This window comes from Marmota monax, unplaced genomic scaffold (assembly GCF_021218885.2).
Source record: "Marmota monax isolate L192 unplaced genomic scaffold, Marmota_monax_Labrador192_F-V1.1 WCK01_AAM20220418_F8-fsc00007, whole genome shotgun sequence".
NCBI lineage: Eukaryota > Metazoa > Chordata > Mammalia > Rodentia > Sciuridae > Marmota > Marmota monax.
Window position 1 is genome coordinate 11,969,495 of NW_026692781.1, and position 17,735 is coordinate 11,987,229.

At 37.9% G+C, this 17,735-nt stretch overlaps 1 protein-coding gene across 1 annotated transcript in view; it reads right to left on the minus strand.

Annotated features, from left to right (window-relative positions):
* Nucleotides 1-17,735, minus strand: part of Pde11a (phosphodiesterase 11A) — a 381,530-nt gene that overhangs the window by 130,434 nt on the left and 233,361 nt on the right. Inside the window, exon 10 of the mRNA XM_046447555.2 lies at nt 4,704-4,754. Within this exon, the coding sequence (XP_046303511.1) occupies nt 4,704-4,754 (51 nt within the window). The remainder of the gene's footprint in view (nt 1-4,703; nt 4,755-17,735) is intronic.

Consider the following 17,735-nt stretch of genomic DNA (forward strand, 5'->3'; position numbering starts at 1 on the left):
TTAAAGTCAAAGCAACCCCTTAAATTCAAGAGGCGGGGACAAGGAAAAAGACAGAAGAGGTTAGATTTAAAGTGATACCCAAATTCCATGCATACTGCTGCCAAGCAATTTTTGATACATCCTTAGAAATAAGCTGAGGTGAACTGGAAACCATTTCTGAGAGTTCTGAAGGTAGCATTTCATAAACTGAGAACTGAGACTGTAGAGAAACAAGAGAAAGCTCTGGGTCCCTCTCAGACACTGAAGTCCTAGATCCCCCTGGGCTTCAGAAGAACCTCTGCAGAGGCCTCTGCGGTGCCTGGCTCCACCTCCCCTTCTCAACTTTCCCTGATGCCCTGGGCTTGGGTAAATGCCATGATGTTACTTGCTTCCTACAGAGCACATTCCTCCTCTGCAAGGGACTACTGCAAGGAGTGGCCCTTCCACACCTGGCAAAGAGTGGCCAGGGCAGTGGCTAGCCCAAGTGGCACCTTTGTGCCAATTAGGGAGAGGAGCAACCACTGGAGGAAAGGCTTCCCCAGCAGGGGGTTGTGGCAGCTCCACTCCTGCCTGCTCCTGCAGGGGCCCTCGTGTGGGCACATCTACTGGCATCACTGGCTAGTAGGCCTGTTGCCTGATGCTTCTTACTATATGCATGAGATATTTCATGGATAAAAGTTTCTTCCCAAATGGAGATTATTTAATAATAACAATAAAGATTAGAAAATCACATCCCTTTACTCAGTCTGAGGAGGAGGCTATAAGATCCAATTTTTGAGGCAGCTGTTCTTATTTCAGTATGTAAAGGCCACAAGAAGTGTCTGTTCTTGGTACTTTGTTTTATACTTTACCAGGGTATTAATTTGCGACCTAGGCATTAACATTGAAATTTGAAATATGTAAGAAGTAGTCCGAACCCAAACAGCCAACTTGAGTTATTGGCATTTAATTACTGAGGTAGTTACGGTGCTGTAAACGAGTTCATCTCTGATTGTAGCTGTAACCTATGCAGTTCTGAATTGAAAGAAGGGATGATAGAAGATGGCAATATAACACAAGAATGTCCATGAGTTGGTTTTAATTGGTAAACTGGCAGTTTATAGTGATAACCGTTTGGTCTGTCCACCGCATTGGAATCCAAGGAAAGTACATAAAATCACAGGAGCATATAATTGGTGTACTAAACTCATTTTCTTATGTTATCACAGCTGGCATCTTCAGGTTATTAAAAGCCTTTAAACCAGCCATCTTCAAAGAGATCTAATTGTCAATATGGTCTTTATACATTATTCCTGTTACCATAGAGTGGAAGAGATATAAACAGGCACTAAAATCTGCACAAATTTTCTGTATACAACTTTCTTATTTCAAGTTCATGGAAGATCAGTAAATGTTAATGATGATAAAGAGCACTCTTCAGACTCTGGTTTCCTCATTAGATGCACAAGGCAATCAACCCATAAAGAATAATTTATTAACATTATAGCCTGAATCAGTCTTAAAAAAAATCAACAATAGCTAGTTCATTCAGTTCCAGGAATTTCTGTGATCTTTTCGTAAGTAGCCCACAAATAGGACTCTTTTTTGATATATAAGAACTAGGAAATGGAATCCCAGGTTTTGACATTCTTGGATGAGTAGAATTCCAGTTGGACAGTTCTAGACACTTCTAGAAAGGTTTTCATACTCAAATCCCATTATGATACATCTGGGGCAGCCTGGGCTTCCACTGAGGTCTCTTAGATGTGTGTGTGTATGAACCTCCAGGTCTTTTGGAGCATTAGATGATGACATCAGTTTCTTTTCAAACTCTGGCTTAATCTCTGAATCACTGATCACTGATCCCAGCTAAGCATAATCAATTGCACTGGGACTCAGTTATCCTTTAGCTCATGAAATCTCCTGTTAAATCTAATTTCAGATTTCCAATTGCTGCACTTTTTTGTTGTTGTTGTTGTTAATCACTATCTTTGTTAAACAGTACTGCAGGTAGCAAAGGTTACAATATATTTGAATGTAAATATGGATTGTCTGTATATACTGGCCAAAACAAAGCATTTCATTACTGTTACTCAGTGAGCTGTAGAGGGGAAAACTGCCATTGCTTTTACTCCAGCCTGGAATTTTTGTAAATGCTTTTCACTGTGTGCAAGATTATTTTAAGCTCACTACATTTTAATGTTATTGCCACAGTTATAATAGACATCAGCTACCAATTATGATAATGTTTTATTTACATTATATATAAAGAAAAAGCCATTTGGTTAAAATTATCTACTATATCTCAATTACATTGTAATAAGATACCAGCTAATATCTTTCAGGATAAAATCTGGAGTAAATCAGTTAAGTTAATAATCTTGATATTTAAGATGAAATAACCCTTTGTTCTCAAATTTAAATACTTCATATTTTTAGTATGTTTGTGAAGTAACAATAAAAAAAGTGTAGCAAACTCTAAGACAATGGAGTTTCCCTTATTCTAAGCAAAGAATTAAGCCTGAATGTAGGTCAATAACCTCCAGAAAGTTAACCTCTATGGATTCTGGCCTGCTATGGCTCTGGACAGCACCTATTAAGTAGCTCTTAAAGTCATATTTAGTTCATTGTGAGCTTTGCTGTTTTTCTCCCTGTCTGTCCTTACCTCTTTAGCCATGATGATAATTATAATAATAGCAAAAATACAATAATAGAACATTATATAAGCATTTTAGAAGGAATTTGTGTGTTTTCACAAATAAGACTTCTAGGTAACTAAACTTTTTAACTTATCATAAAAGCATAAAATTTCATGTACAAATATTTTATGTACATATTTATGGATACCCATGCCATGTTCTAATACTTGCATACTAAAGTTTATTAGTTTTTAAAGTGAAAAAGCTTTAAATATTTTGATAAAAATATCTATAACATTTATATAACTTAAGTAAAATATGAAGAGCATGAAATGATCATGTATTACCATGTTTCTAACATTTTATTAATGACTGTTTTGTGTTTTAGAATGTGGACGCTCTTTGGATTTATTTAGCCATTCATTCATTCATCCACTCAACAAGTGTTTATTCGGTGTTACTATATTCCAAGAAATATAAAAGGCAATAGAGAGAGAGAGCTGGGAACACAAACATATGGAAAGCTATGCCTTGAAGGAGCTCACGCTCTAGTCAGTGTGTGCTATAGTGTGACTGTGTCTCCCAAATTTTGTCCCCAGTGGAACAGTGTTGGGAAGTGGGAGCTTTGGGAGGTTAGTGGGTATGAGAGCTCTTCTTTCATGAATGGATTGATCCATTCACTTATTAATAGATTATTGGCTTATTTCAAAGGTGGCTTTGTCACAGAGCAGATCTTTCTGGCATGCTTGCTCTGTTTGCCATGTGATATCCTCTGCCATGTTTTGAAGCAGCAAGAAGGCACTCCCCAGAGGCTGAGCAGATACCAGTACCATGCTCTTGGGGTTCTCAGCCTCAAGAACTATGAGCTAATGAACCTCTACTCTTGATAAATGACTGTTTCAGGTATTTTTTTTAATAGTAACAGAAAACAAATTAAAATAATATGCAGGATGTTTGCTTTACCAGGGCCCCAACTGTTGTGGTTTTTGTTGCTCCATATCCTTCCTCTGCTGTCAGCAGTCACCTCTTGCTGGTACCATCTCACCTTTTTATCTGGGGGTACCATTGTGGGTCTTTTCCCTAAGCATCTGTCTAACCAATATTAAATCACATCCTTGGATGGATCCCAAGCAGCTTATCATATACCTGCTGTAGTTGTGCAGCCCTTCTGAGGAATTCTCCTATCCCTACCCTTAGTGTTTGGGGTCTTTATCCCCTTTTTTTGCTCATCTAATTCATTTCTAATAATCTGATTCAATTATTGCATCCAAAGGCCTCTGTACCATTTTTCCCCCCAGAAGGATAAATGCATGCATTTATATGTAAATGTGACAGTTGGAAGAAAAGCCATCACCGAGAAATATTACATATTAAATATTACAGTACATAATATGATCTTTCTTATGGCTGTGGTAGATTTTCCTGCTGATTCTCTAAACCTCCACAAAAAGTTAAAAATGAAGACACCAGCTGGGCACAGTGATACATGCCTGTAGTCCCAGTGAGGCTGAGGCAGGAGATTGCAGGTTCAAAGCCAACTTCAGCAACTTAGTGGGGCCATGAACAACTTAGTGAGACCCTGTCTCAAAATTAAAAAAAAAAAAAAAAGGGCTGGGGATATGGTTGGGTGGTTAAGTACCCCTGGGTTTAGTTCATGGTATAATCAATCAATCAATCAATCATCAATCAATCAATAGAAAAATGAAGACACCAAGACTTTCAAAATGATGAAAATCAGTATCTCCTATGTTTTGGCCTTTGCTAAACGCTGCCTGGTACAATTGCAAATGAACAGTAAATTAGACATAAACCCAATGACAAAACCAGGTGTCCTAATTGTTACCATATCACAGATTCCGCCCCCCATCCTGCTTACTTAATAAATGGGAAGAAATAATGAATCATTTAAGAGATCATGAGCGTGCTACTCAGTTATATATAAGTTCTCTTCCCCTTGAAAATGGAAGTATCCAAACACATTGCCCAGTTCTAGTCCTTCAACTCCCAGAGGGCAGGACTAATTTTATAGAGGCAAGTGACAAAGGGTCAGGAGGCCAGGCAAAGCTTAATTTTATGCATTAATAGTGCAATTATTTCCTTCCTTACCTTAAACTTGTCAACTTCAGCTTTTGAACATGTTGCATGGTATGATAGCACCTGATTCAGAAGAAAAGAAAAAAAAACTTTAATAACTAAATATGATAATATTTTCTGAAATTCTGGTTTAAAAATGAGTTCTACTCATGTTTATTACCTTGACTTAATAGTGGATTTTAATTTATGGAAGAAATTTTATATTAATCATCTGTGACACAGATTAAAGGTTACTTTGTACAAGATTTTTCTATAGGTAGTTATTTCATTAAAGGGACATAATGAATAACGTGGCTCAAGACCACAGTTAACAAAGGATGTAAATACTTATCTTGTGAAATGCTCTGGAAAATAAGTAAAAAGTTAGTGTGTGTGTCTGGTGGCAGAAGCCATGGGTGTCTAACTAAACTTCCATTCCCTCACCTATTCTCCCTTGCCTGCTTATGTTATATAGGATAGATTTCATTGTTAAGTACTTGAAACCCATTTTTTGTTAGAGGATTATAGTCCCTTGCACTATTGACATCAGCTGTAGCATGTGATGTGCTCTGGCCAATGGAAATTGGGGGGAATTGACAGATGCCATTTTTGAGCAGTATCTTGAAGAATGATCACATGATTCTGCCATCTCCTTTTTCCCTCTATCATGGAAAGGGCATGGCCCAAAAGGGCTGCACCTTCAGCCTGGAACCCAAAATATAGAAGACACATTGAGCAGAGTCCTAGCTAGCGTACAGCTGATGACATGTCATGTGAGCAAGAAATCAGCCTTTGTGGCTTATCACCACATCATAACTCACTGCAACAGAGGCTTAAATGCAAAACAAAACAAAACCCAATTCGCAGGCTCTGAGCAGCTCAGGATGGTCATGTGAGGTGGTCAGGTGATATAGCTCTGGTCAGGGAAATGTGGGTGGGAGTGTTGGGGCTGCCTCTTTCATTTCCTTTTCCTTCCTCCCTGGAATTCAATTGCAGGCCCAGAGGGGAGCAAAATCTGGTGTCCATCAGATGCCGCCCATGAGTGTGACTGCCAGCTTGTGTAAACAGTTGAGCAGGGAAGGAAAGAGAAAAAACCAGGCCATGGGCTTCCCTGCCCCAGGATCCTTGTTTTGTGGGACAAATAAATATATCTGTTTAAGCCGGATATGTTACAAGGCATTTATATACACACATGCACACACAGTATGGTGTATACATGTTATATGTTTTATGTAACCAAACTCATTCCTTATCTGTACGAATTTAAAAGAAAAAGTCTGGAAAATCCTTCTACCAATCTTAGAGAATCATAATTTTTCTCTGAAAAGTAATTTAGCATTTCCCCAATCTAATTAGCCACAGAACTCCATTTTGGATTAAATATTCATCTAGTAGCCTACCAAACTAATAACCAAGAACTTGGATAAATAGGGCACACTCTGTATGATTGAAGCATACAATAACAGACAAAATGGAAACTGTCTCCTCGTGGTTAGAAAACAGCCTGTTGAACCACACTGCCAGGGTAGCTCCACATCTAACTCCTGCAAATTCAGGTAATCTCCATGAGCTTTGCTCATAGAACAGTAAATGAATGGTCCTATAGAGTCATCTTCAGATTAGCAGCAGTAAACTACTTAAAATCTGAGGTTCTACATGAAAACGCTAATAAGGGGATATTTTCAATTAAGAAAAAAAAGATTAGAATGCATTGTAAGATCTGTAACAATTTCTCAACATTTAATGAAAATACATTAAAATTCATAGGTATGGATATAACAAAAAATGATTAGGTTGTAAGTTGTTTCAAGGGTTATTTTCTAAAGTTTCCTTGAATTAAATAATATCTTCTCTCTCTTTGCAAACATTTATCTCACTGACTTTACTTCTTTTTCCACCTTTGGAAGAGACTCACAAAAATATTGTATTGAGAGATAAATGTTTTCTCTGAGGCTTGGTTATTAAAATTAAAGTGATTTTTCTACTGAGAAAATGTTAACCATGGAGATATTTCATGGGGATGTGTCTGTACTTAATAGATTTCTTAGGAAGATTAAATGCAATATTATACGTTGAATACATGGTACACAAGCAATCAATTTATAATTAACTTATTATATTAACAGTCAACTAAAACTCTACCCAACAGATATTTGGCTGTCTATCATTATATGATCTTTATTGATTCATAATTATTAATAGACATTTTCAATGCAAAATAAGCAAATAGACCTTGGGTTTTTTTTGGTTGGACTTTATTATGAAAAAAACCTAATTTTTCTATGGTTTCTTTTTGTTTACAAGTATATTTTTGCAGGTTAAATCTTCAAAACTTGTCAAATCTCCAAAATAAAAACAATGAAAACCCAAATTCAAGTTGCAATTCAAAATCTCTGCCACCAGGTGGTGCATACTCAGGTTTTTATTATCTAAAGCTTACTGCCCCTCCTTGTTTAAAATTGTTCCCCACTTCCTTTAATATACAAAATAACCCAAAAGCTATTTGCTCCACTAAATTGAAACTGTTTGAATCAATGAAGTAAATTATTATTACATATTAAGATTTTCTGCTCATTTAAAATTAGTTTCTTTTGTTTGTTATTGAGGTGTAGGAGTTCTTTGTATATATGGGATTCAAGACCTTTGTATATTTGGGATTCAGATATTTTTTTTCAGAAATATCACCTCCCAGTCTGTGACTTATCTATTAATTATTTTTTCCTTTTTTTGAAATGGAGTCTCATCATGTTGCCCAGGCTGGCCTCAAACTCTTAGGCTCAAGCAATCCTCCAGCTTCAGCCTCCCAAGTCACTGGGACTATAGGCATGCACTGCTATATCTGGCTATTTTAATGTCTTTTTAAAAACAGAAGTTTTAAATTTTGATTTAGTGCACTTGCCAATTTTTATGGTTATTGTTTCATGTGTCCTTTCTAAGAAATATTTTGTACTTCTTCCCCAAGTTGAAGATATCTTGTGCTGCCTCCCAGAACTTTATAATTTGTCTTTAATGTTTAGGTGTATGATACATCTGAAATTAAACTTGTGTATGGTGTAACATTAAGATTTAAGGAAATCATTACTTGCTCATGATTCTCAAATTGGAGTAGTTCCTTATCTTAATCATTGCCCACCTCTCCTGCTAGACTAAAAGCACCATGAAGGAAGGATTAGCCCTACTAGTCACTAGTGTATGCCCTGTCCCTAGGAGTATACCTGATACTTAGTTAGCACTCAGTATGTTTGAAGAATCAGGAAATTAAAAATAAAATCAACTTGAAAGAAAACAGCTCTATTGCTCATATTTTTCTGTTTGTTTACTAGTGGACTGAATTGGTGCCTTTTCCTGGATGAAATCATCATATATATATATATATATTAGATACGAGCAGTATGTGTAGGGCTGATAGATCAGGCAAATAAAAACACAGGATGCCTCGTTAAACTTGAATTTTAGACAAGTGATAAATACTATTTTGGACCATACTAAAAAAAAAAAGATTTGCCATTTATCTGAAGTTCAGATTCACAAGGCATGCAGTGTTTTATCTGGCAACCCTACTTCTACCCACTCCAAATCAAGAGGGCTGGAAACAAATCAGGAGAAGGCTGAATCATATTCCAACATATTCTTGTTTTTCCTTTCAATAATATATCACACCCTTCCCAGTGACTTTTTCTTCACAATATTTAAAAGCAAGTTTATCACATGCCTTGAGTCTGGAATACTTTCTGCAATGCTGTTGTTATGAGTTGAATTGTGTTCCCCGCCATGCCAAATTCACTTTCTGAGTTCCTAACCCTCAGAATGTGGCCATATTTGGAGATGGGTTCTTTAAAGGCAAAATTAAGATATAATGAGGTCATATGAGTGGGCCCTAATCCAACATGACTGGTGTGCTCATAGAAGAGATTAGGACAAAGACAATACACACACTAAGGGGTGTCCAAGTAAGGACACAGCAAGAAGATAGCCATCTGCAAGCCGAGGAGAGAGGCCTCAGAAGAAACCAAACTTGCCAATAACTTGGACTTGGATTTTTAGCCTCCAGAACTGGAAGAAAACAAATTGCTAGTGTTTACGCCATCCAGTCTTGGTATTTTGTTAAGGCAGCACTAGCAAACTAAGACAGCCACATAATTTTATTAATCTAATATGTGTAACAAAATTGAAGGGAATAGATCAAAAGCAATTCCTGATTACTTTTAGCATAGCCAATATTCAAAAGAAAATCATTATTCTAACATAAATAATATTATATGGTACAGTTAATAACTAAGAATGAAGCAAATTTCTAGTTGAGAACTAAATTTAATAAAGAATGGTATATTTTTAAGTATTACATTTAAACTTTCTTGGATAAGTTATAAAGATTTCTTCATAATTCCAGGCTTCATTAATTTTATAAGCTACTTGAATTCCCCAAATTTTATATTTCATAGCAAGTATCTAGTACACCATATGCTTTAGAAAATCATATCTTTGATCAAGCAAAAAAGTTTTAATTAATGCTTCAAAATAGTCTTGAAGAAAGAGTCATTTGCAAAATCTAGTGATATATAGACTGTCTTTATGAGAAACACTGGTAGGTTATGAGAGCTCAGTCATAACATACACACTAGTTAATTTTTTTTGACAGCTAAATAAAATGTGTATAAAGCTTACATACAAAAGTAAACAGTTGATCCACAGAACACTTGATGAATGTTAAACTTTCACACAAAAAAAAATTTCTATCCCAGATAGATTTATTTTTTGTATGGGTGTTAATTTAGAAAATATTTTAAAGTTAAAACCAGTGACTCAGTTTTGGTGGTGAACTCTGACTTAAGAATTCTTTATAGTTTCTAAAATAAATCACTATTTGCAAAACCCTGCAACTTCAATTAACTTTTGGATTGAACTTGCTTCTAGCAAAATGAAAAAAAGCAAGATAAGGCAATTGTCAGATTCATCAAAGACAGAGCAAAGAAGGCCATTTTGGGGGGTTGAGTTTGCACAGCAGGAAAAAGACAATTAAATGTATTTCAAAGGGAAAGCAATAAGCAGGGCTATGAAATAGGACACTGTATCAAGCTTTGGCCTCTGCCACATGCATTTTAAGACTAGAGCCAAATGCTTGTCTTGCAATCCCAGGAAATGCCCCAGAGTAGTTGAGGGCAGACCTATCACACCAATTGTTTTGATTGTTAACTTGTTAAGGATCTGGGCAGTTGCTCCCAAATTGATAAACGAACCACTGAAGAAACCAGCAGAGGGGAGCATAAATGTAAAGAACCACTTAACAGAGTGGGGGCACAAAACCACTGAGGACCCTGACTGGTACTCTCAGACAGAAAAGGACTGCATGAATATTTATTGATAGGTTTACAGCTTTGGTGGCAAAGTGGCACTTGGTAAATCTTGGAAATGGAACTGACATCAAATTAAGCCAGGCTGGTTTGAAGTAAAATCCCAAATAATTTAAATTTTCTGAAGAGATAAAGAAGCTTTGCTGTCAGCAGTAGTCCTTTAGCCAGGAAAGGTAACAAACCCTAAGAGATGAAAAGCCACTTTACTTGCAGTGACCTGACAGAGTGTCATCTAGCTGTGTAAAGCATCACACTCCAGGTCTTCTTAACAAGCTGATGACAGAATTCAAACACATGGCTACTGAATGGATATGCTGAAACCGAGAAATCCTCACTTTCTATTGTTAAATATTTCAGAAACTGCCTGCTGCCTACTGAAATAAGAAGTTCAAAAATGTACTTCAGATAACTGATATTGCTCTGTGATCTGTTATCAAGACATTCAGAACATTTCTTTACATAAAAATAGCTTTAAAAATCTAAGAATTTGAACTTTCAAAATTTAAAGTGGAATAAAAGGTGCCTGCTGAATCTGGGGGCAAAAAAAATATGCAATATTTAACCAATTGAGTGATCTTAGAATCAGCTGCTTTTTAGTTACTGCATGTGGGAAAGAAGGGCGACCACTTGTCATTGTATCAACATGTATTTCTGGGGTACCTACTCTGTATAAATCATTGGGCATCTTACTACCATCCTGGCAAATACATTTTATGTGAAGCCTCAACTTTATTTGGTTGCTAGTTGCTGCAGAAGCACTTGCTGCAAGTGGCTGTTGAAGCCAAAGGAGGGGCTCGGCAGAAAGGTGTGTTGTGATCCATTAGTGATGTGTTCCAAAAACATTGGGAGGGAAGAGTGGTGATATGTGTGCTCCGTAGCTGTAAGCACGAGACCTATTGGATCAAACTCATTCATTAAGGACTCTGCTGATGAAAGATGTTTTAGTCACTTTTGTTCACTGCTTCAACCAAAGACCTGACAGAAACAATTAGCGGAGGAAAAGTTTGTTTGGGGGGCTCAAGGTTTCAGAGGTCTCAGTTCATAGACTCCATTGCTCAGGTGAGGCAGAACATCATGATGGAATGGTGTGCCAGAAGAAAGCACTTGGGAACATGGCACCACGATGCAGAGAGAGCTCCACTCAGCAGGAACAAAATATATACCCCAAAGGTATGCCCTCAGCCACATCCTACCTGCTTACAGTTACCAACCAGTTAATCCCTTTCAGCAGATTAATGCTCTGGTTAAGATTCTCATAATCCACCTCTAAGCTCTCTTGCATTGTCTCACACGTGAGCTTTTAGGGGACATTGAAGCCAGAATTAAAGATAGGCAAGGGACCTTTATTTTTATTATTATTATTATTTTGTATGTGGAGCATGGGAAGAATAGATGAATTCTAGATAGGGCAGAGGGGTGGGAGGAAAAGGGAGGGGGCCGGGGATTAGCAAGGATGGTGGAATGTGATAGACATCATTATCCAAAGTCCATGTATGAAGACACGAATTGGTGTCAACATACTTTATATACAATCAGAGACATGAAAAATTGTGCTGTATATGTGTAATAAGAATTGTAATGCATTCCGCTTTTATTTAAAAAAATCAATAAAAAATCCATAACAGAGTAATGCTAAAAACAGTTGATACATTTAATCAAAGGGTCTTTAAGACTGTCCCAAAGAACCAAACAAATAGAGAAGCCTTTTGGAACAATTAAAAAAAAAACAAGATAGGCAGAGAGAATAGAGGTAAATTTGGTTCTGGAAAATTGGAGACCACCCCTGAGGAATTAAAAGGTTAATGTCTTCAGAGCCCTTCCTCCACTTTTATCAAGATAATCTGCCTGCCCCCCAAACTTTTGTTAAGGTAACCTGTCCCAGAAATTGTCCCTCCCTACAGGAAGTTATAAAAGTTGTTAATTAATGTCTCCTGGGCTGCTTCCTGCCTGGGTTACTATGTTTGACCATTCCCCTGCCCATCTGCTTCTCACCTTTGGGCCACCTCCTCCCACTCCCCCATCTCCTGGGCCTAGTCATGTATGGAGGAAGGAGAGAAGGAGAGAGGTAAGAGGGAAGAAAACAGGAGAACAAAGAGAGTCTAGGATGTATAAAAGGGGCAGGACACCCTCACTTTTGGGGATACCAGGATACCAGCTATGACCCCCTTCTCCCTCCCAGGAGAAGTCTGTGTTACTCCTTTTTAATAAACCCTGCTTTATATGCTTGCCTCGCCATGCTTCTCTAATGTTATACTTCTCTAATGTTATACTTGTCACCAATAACCTGCAGTATCAACATCTGATATCTGAACCATAATACAAAAAGATGTAAAGACATATTCTGATAAAATCTTAGATGTCTAAATTTCAATGATTAAAAACGTACTTAAAATATAGATGTAGTTTTGATCTTCATTTTCATTTGTATTAACAAAATTTATGTTGGAGATCAAATTTGGTGGCCAGCCTCCAAATCCTCTGTGATATAAGAAACATTAACTGCAGGTAAGAAACTAAAGTTTCCATTCAACTAATAGAAGGGTAAAACAAAATTGCAACTAGGAGAAAGTACCATGTTCTCCCTGGGTGGATCTAATAAGATCACTTAAAGGCACTTAAAAGAATAGCCTTGGTTTTGGAAAAACAAGCTCAAATTTATATTGAAATAGGAAGAAAACAAAAGCATATATCAAACTGTGCTCAGGAGGATAAGAGTAAAAGGAACTTTCCAAGGAGTTTTGTGGATGAAATCTGCCTTCACAGAAATCTGCTCCCACTCCCACAAGAAGCTTGGATTTCTAGATTAAGATCTTTTCATCTTGGCTGGATTATCCTATAAGTAAATTTCTGGAGAGAATAAATATGCAATTTTTTCATTTTGTTTCATTCAAAGAGAAGAGTAAACTTCTCCAGTGGTTTGATAGACCCCTCGATTTAGGATAAGGAATGCATTCATCACTTACTTACCCTACCCAAAGATTTAACTTAATTACCACATTATTACCCAGATTAAAACTTAATATTAGGAACAAATATTCAAATATCAATCTAATTTTTAAAAGTAAGCCCTTAAACTGGCTTCATAAGTCTAAATATTACTGCTAGCTAGTGTATATTAACAGCACTGACATTCATTTGGCAGTTGCCCAAACTATCTTTCACCCTTTGCCCACAAACAGCTAACTATTGGTAACTGCATTTGCTAGAGGACAAACACTATGCAACTTCATACAGATTATGATGTGTGGCAGATTAAGAAGGCCACATATCCTTGGATATTACTCCTATGAGATGTGGAATCTTTGTCCCTTCTTCATTCTGGATGAAGTACATTGTGGTTGTGTCACTAATAACAAGATATGCAATAGTGTTGTTGTGCCAGTGACCTGGGCCCAGGACTTCAGAAACTGGAAGCTTCTATTTCCTGGCTCTTGCAACAGTTTCTCTTGCAGCCAGGAGCCACTGTTTATAAGATTTATTTATCTGTGAGAAGTTCAGCCACTTGGAGAAGCCTGAAAGATGAAGTACTAAGTAGAAGAAGAGAGACCAAAGAGCACCATGAAGCCATATGTGTGGATAAAGAAGCTATTATGAAACGGTCCAGAGCAATGGAGTTGGCCGTCCATAGTCTGAGATCTCTGAAACCTTGAGCCAAATAAACATATCCTCCTCTTATCAGGTCTTTTTGTTACAGTGGAGAAAAAGCTGACCAAAACAATGTGTTACCAGTTAATACACCAACATGGGGAAGCAGTATAGTTTGGCTTTGGAGCAGAGGGACTTTGTGACAGTTTGAGCTTATAATCCTGGCTCCACTGGTCCTGTAACCTTGGCCTAATTACTAGCCTAAGGTTCAGTTTCTTCATTAAAGGTGAGAAATATCTGCATTTTCCAATCAATTTCCCCTAGCCAGAGCAATTTGAAGGATTCCATCTAACTTCAAGGGAGGGAGGAAGTGTAATCCTACTATGGGTCCTGAAGGCAGAGAACCAGAAATATCAGACTGTAATGGTTGCCAAAAGGGGTTGAGCAGTCAAGTACAAGTTGGGTTATAATTGTGTTTAAAGCCAGGGCAAATAAGTTGATCTATGAACAATACCATATGAATTTTATTTTTTATTTTTGCTTACTTCCTGATTCTTTTCTGTGTTTCAAAGAGTTATGTTTGGTAGATAGATTTCCAAATAGGTAATATTATAGTAAATGCTTAGCTATTTTTTATATTTAACATGTATAATAAATACAGCATATGACCATTAAATATTGTTGCTTTGACTAAACACATTCTGATAGCTATATCAGAAAACTACTGTAAGAAAAGGATAATGATTGGCTTACTTCTGTTACATAATTGTCAGGAAATAGTTATTAATTTCAATCATTTTACTGTCATTAGGATGAAAGAATGCCTTACTTCATTTGAAAAAGTTTCATGTGGTAATGATTCTTCTAGGTTTTTAAAAGTTTTTAGTAGTCTCTCACAAAGGACCTCAACCATTAACACTTAAATTAAAAAGGTTTTATGATTAATTCTTAGTGTGATTCAATATGACTCTATACATATGCATATTGGACTATAATTTATAACTGTTTTAAAATGAGTGTTCTGTTCCCACAGTTGCATTAGTCCCCACATTCTGTTTTAGAGTGAGGCTGTTTTTCTTAATCATGAAGGTTATTAAATGTATCAATGTTTCACAAATGCTTTTCTAATGAACTCCTTGCTTACTTGCTTTTCTCATTTATTAAGAACAAAGGAGGACATAAAATTCTTTTGGACTAATTGAGCAAACTTGGGTTGGTTATTTTTGCTTCTAAAACAACTATAGCATGTGCCAAACCTGCAATTTATATATCTGGAACTATTAGTAGTCTGATTTCATTTAATACCCTATTTTTGGTCTCTCACTATTAAATGTTTACTTATACTTATTTTCTATACCTCTTCCCCAATGATTTTTGCATAATCAATAGGGCTATTACCACGGTGGTTTATCGTTTGAAAGAGATACATTGCTTAAATGCATTGATGACACCATGGAGCGCTTTATGTGGCTTTCTTGGGAGTTTTCTTTGAAGTGAAAAGTAAGAAGGGACCAGGCCTAGTCTAACTGGGCTAGTTTTCTGATCCCTGTAATCTTAGAAGCACTTTATGTGCCCCTCCTTGATTTCCACTGATGACCACAGAGGAAAGGGAAGTCCAGTGGTAAGACTAAACAGGACCATTTCCAATCTGTCTTGGCCAAGTTGGTGGCCATGTAGATTGGATTGGATTTGAAGGAGTAGGTCAGGAAATGGCAGTTAGGGCTGTCCAGATCATACGCCATTCATGCAATCACGACATGTCTATTGAGGACTTAATATGGGTCACACACTTAATTTGGATGTGCACACAGTTTCTGTCTTAGCGGATTTGTTGCAGCAGCAGACACAGACACTGGAGAGGCAGACATAGGTGTGCATATGACTGCTGCAAAGTCAAGAAGCAAAATGATGAGAGACACAGTGAGCGGGGTGGGAGAGTGTGCTGAGGTGGCAGGAAAGGTGGGTGGGGATGGATTCTCTGAGGAGATAGTATTTAAGCTGAGACCTGGACAAATAAAAGAACCATGCAGGACAGGGGTTGGGGAAATCCCTTTGGGGCAGCAGGAGAAGTAGGCTGGAAGTGGTAAGAGAGCAACGTGAGGTGGGGGGAGGGGAGTCTGGAGGTGGGGTGGAAGAGCTGGGCAATCACCAGGTCAGCCAGGGCCTTGGAGGCTGATAAGGCATGTTGTTGGTCCTAGGAAGCCCCTGGAGAATAATAAGCAAGAGACCAACATGATATGGTTAGTTTTCTGATCCCTGTAACCCTAGAAGCACTTTATGTGCCCCTCCTTGATTTCCACTCCAGAAATGGCCACCACTCGGCCTTCTGTGGCATTCATTCCCTTGGTATGTTATGTGGTGTTTCCTGCACTTGATCTTACATAAGCGGATCCCCATTCCATATAGAAGATATGGCTGCTTGTGAAAGGCGGGCTGGAGGTGGGCAAGGGTGGATGTGGGAGAGATCAGGATGGTGAAAGTGGAGACCCAGATCTCCGCATCAGTGCACAGGGATCTCCCCCCAGAGAGAGAAGGACCTGAGCCACAGGCGCATTCAGCTGGGGTTCTGGTCCCTGCTGGGCATGGAAGGAACAATACACGAGGCAGAGGGGATGCCCACATTCGGGGTCCACTGGACCCAGGTGTAGGACTGCTCTCTCTTGTGTGAGTGCCCGGAGCCCACACTGCTGACTAATTCCAGAACCCAGTGATGAGAAGGAAGAGGAGGCTGGACCACTTTCTGGTTCATAGCTTGGCAGGACTAAAACTGCAGATGGTGAATTTCATTACTTGAATGTGAGGCAGGGCTGAGGAAACACGATGCCTTTAAAGATTTTTCAGCCAATGAATATATGAAGTGTGTCAGTTATGTTTAGGAGCCATTCTAGAAGCCGGGCACAGACCAATGCACAAAAGAGACAAAAATTCTTGTCAACATGGAAATATGATGTAGAATGTAATTTTACTCAGCAATAAAAGAGAATAAAATCATGGCATTTGCAGATAAATGGATAGTGTTGGAGAAGATAATGCTAAGTGAAGTCAGCCAATCCCCCAAAAAACAAATGCTGGAATGTTTCCTCTGATATAAGGAGGCTGACTCATAGTGGGGTAGGGAGGGGGAACATGGGAGGAATAGATGAATTCTAGATAGGGAAGAGGAGTGGGAGAGGCAGGGAGGGGCAGGGAATTAGCAAGGATGGTGGAATGTACATTAACTAAAGTACACGTATGAAGACACGAATTGGGTGTCAAGATACTTTATATACAGAGACATGAAAAATTGTGGTATATATGTGTAATAAGAATTGTAATGCATTTCGCTGTCGTGTATTTAAAAAAATAAGATGAATTTATAAAAAAGGAAATACAATGTAGAATGAAGAGACAGGTCAGCGAAGCTAAAGAAGTAAAACTGATAGCATGCAATGAGTGCTATGGAGAAAAACAAAGCAGGGAAGGGAGATTGGGGAGCAGTGATGGAGGGGTACTTGCAAATTTAAATAGGACTATCTATGAAGGTGGTAATGAATAGTGTAAATAAAGACCTGAAGTTGCAGAAAGAATGGGGTGTGGATATGAGGGGAAGAGGTTGCAGGAAGAAAGTGGAAAGACCCTGTGGCAGGGATATGTCTATCTAGTTCAAGGATAAGCAAGGAGGCCAGTGAAACAGGGGGCAAAGAGGAGGGTAACAGGAGGTTGGAAAGGAGCCAGGGTTTAAATCATGGAGATTTTGGAAACCAACTCGATTTGCCTTTTGGTTAACATAAGTATAGGCACTAGTTGGAGATAAGAAAAATTTCCCAGAGGGAGGTATATCTAATTGAATGTCATTCATTACTTATATTAAGAAACCATTTCCCTCCTTTTCAAGGATGAAAGCAGTTTCTCCCTCATCTCTGACAAGTTCAGGGACTGCTGTTACCTGCACAGAGTCATATGAGCTTCATCGTTTTGGGTGTATAATTTCATTCCTTGGCAATCTGGTTAAAATCCCCAGCCTGCCACTCCCCACAAACAAATGTCTGCTGTTTGTAAATGTCTGATTTTTAAAGTGGTCTTCTGGCCTCTGGTTTTATTTCATGCAATGGAATGTGAGCAGCTGAATGCAAGGTTGGAGATGGGTCTA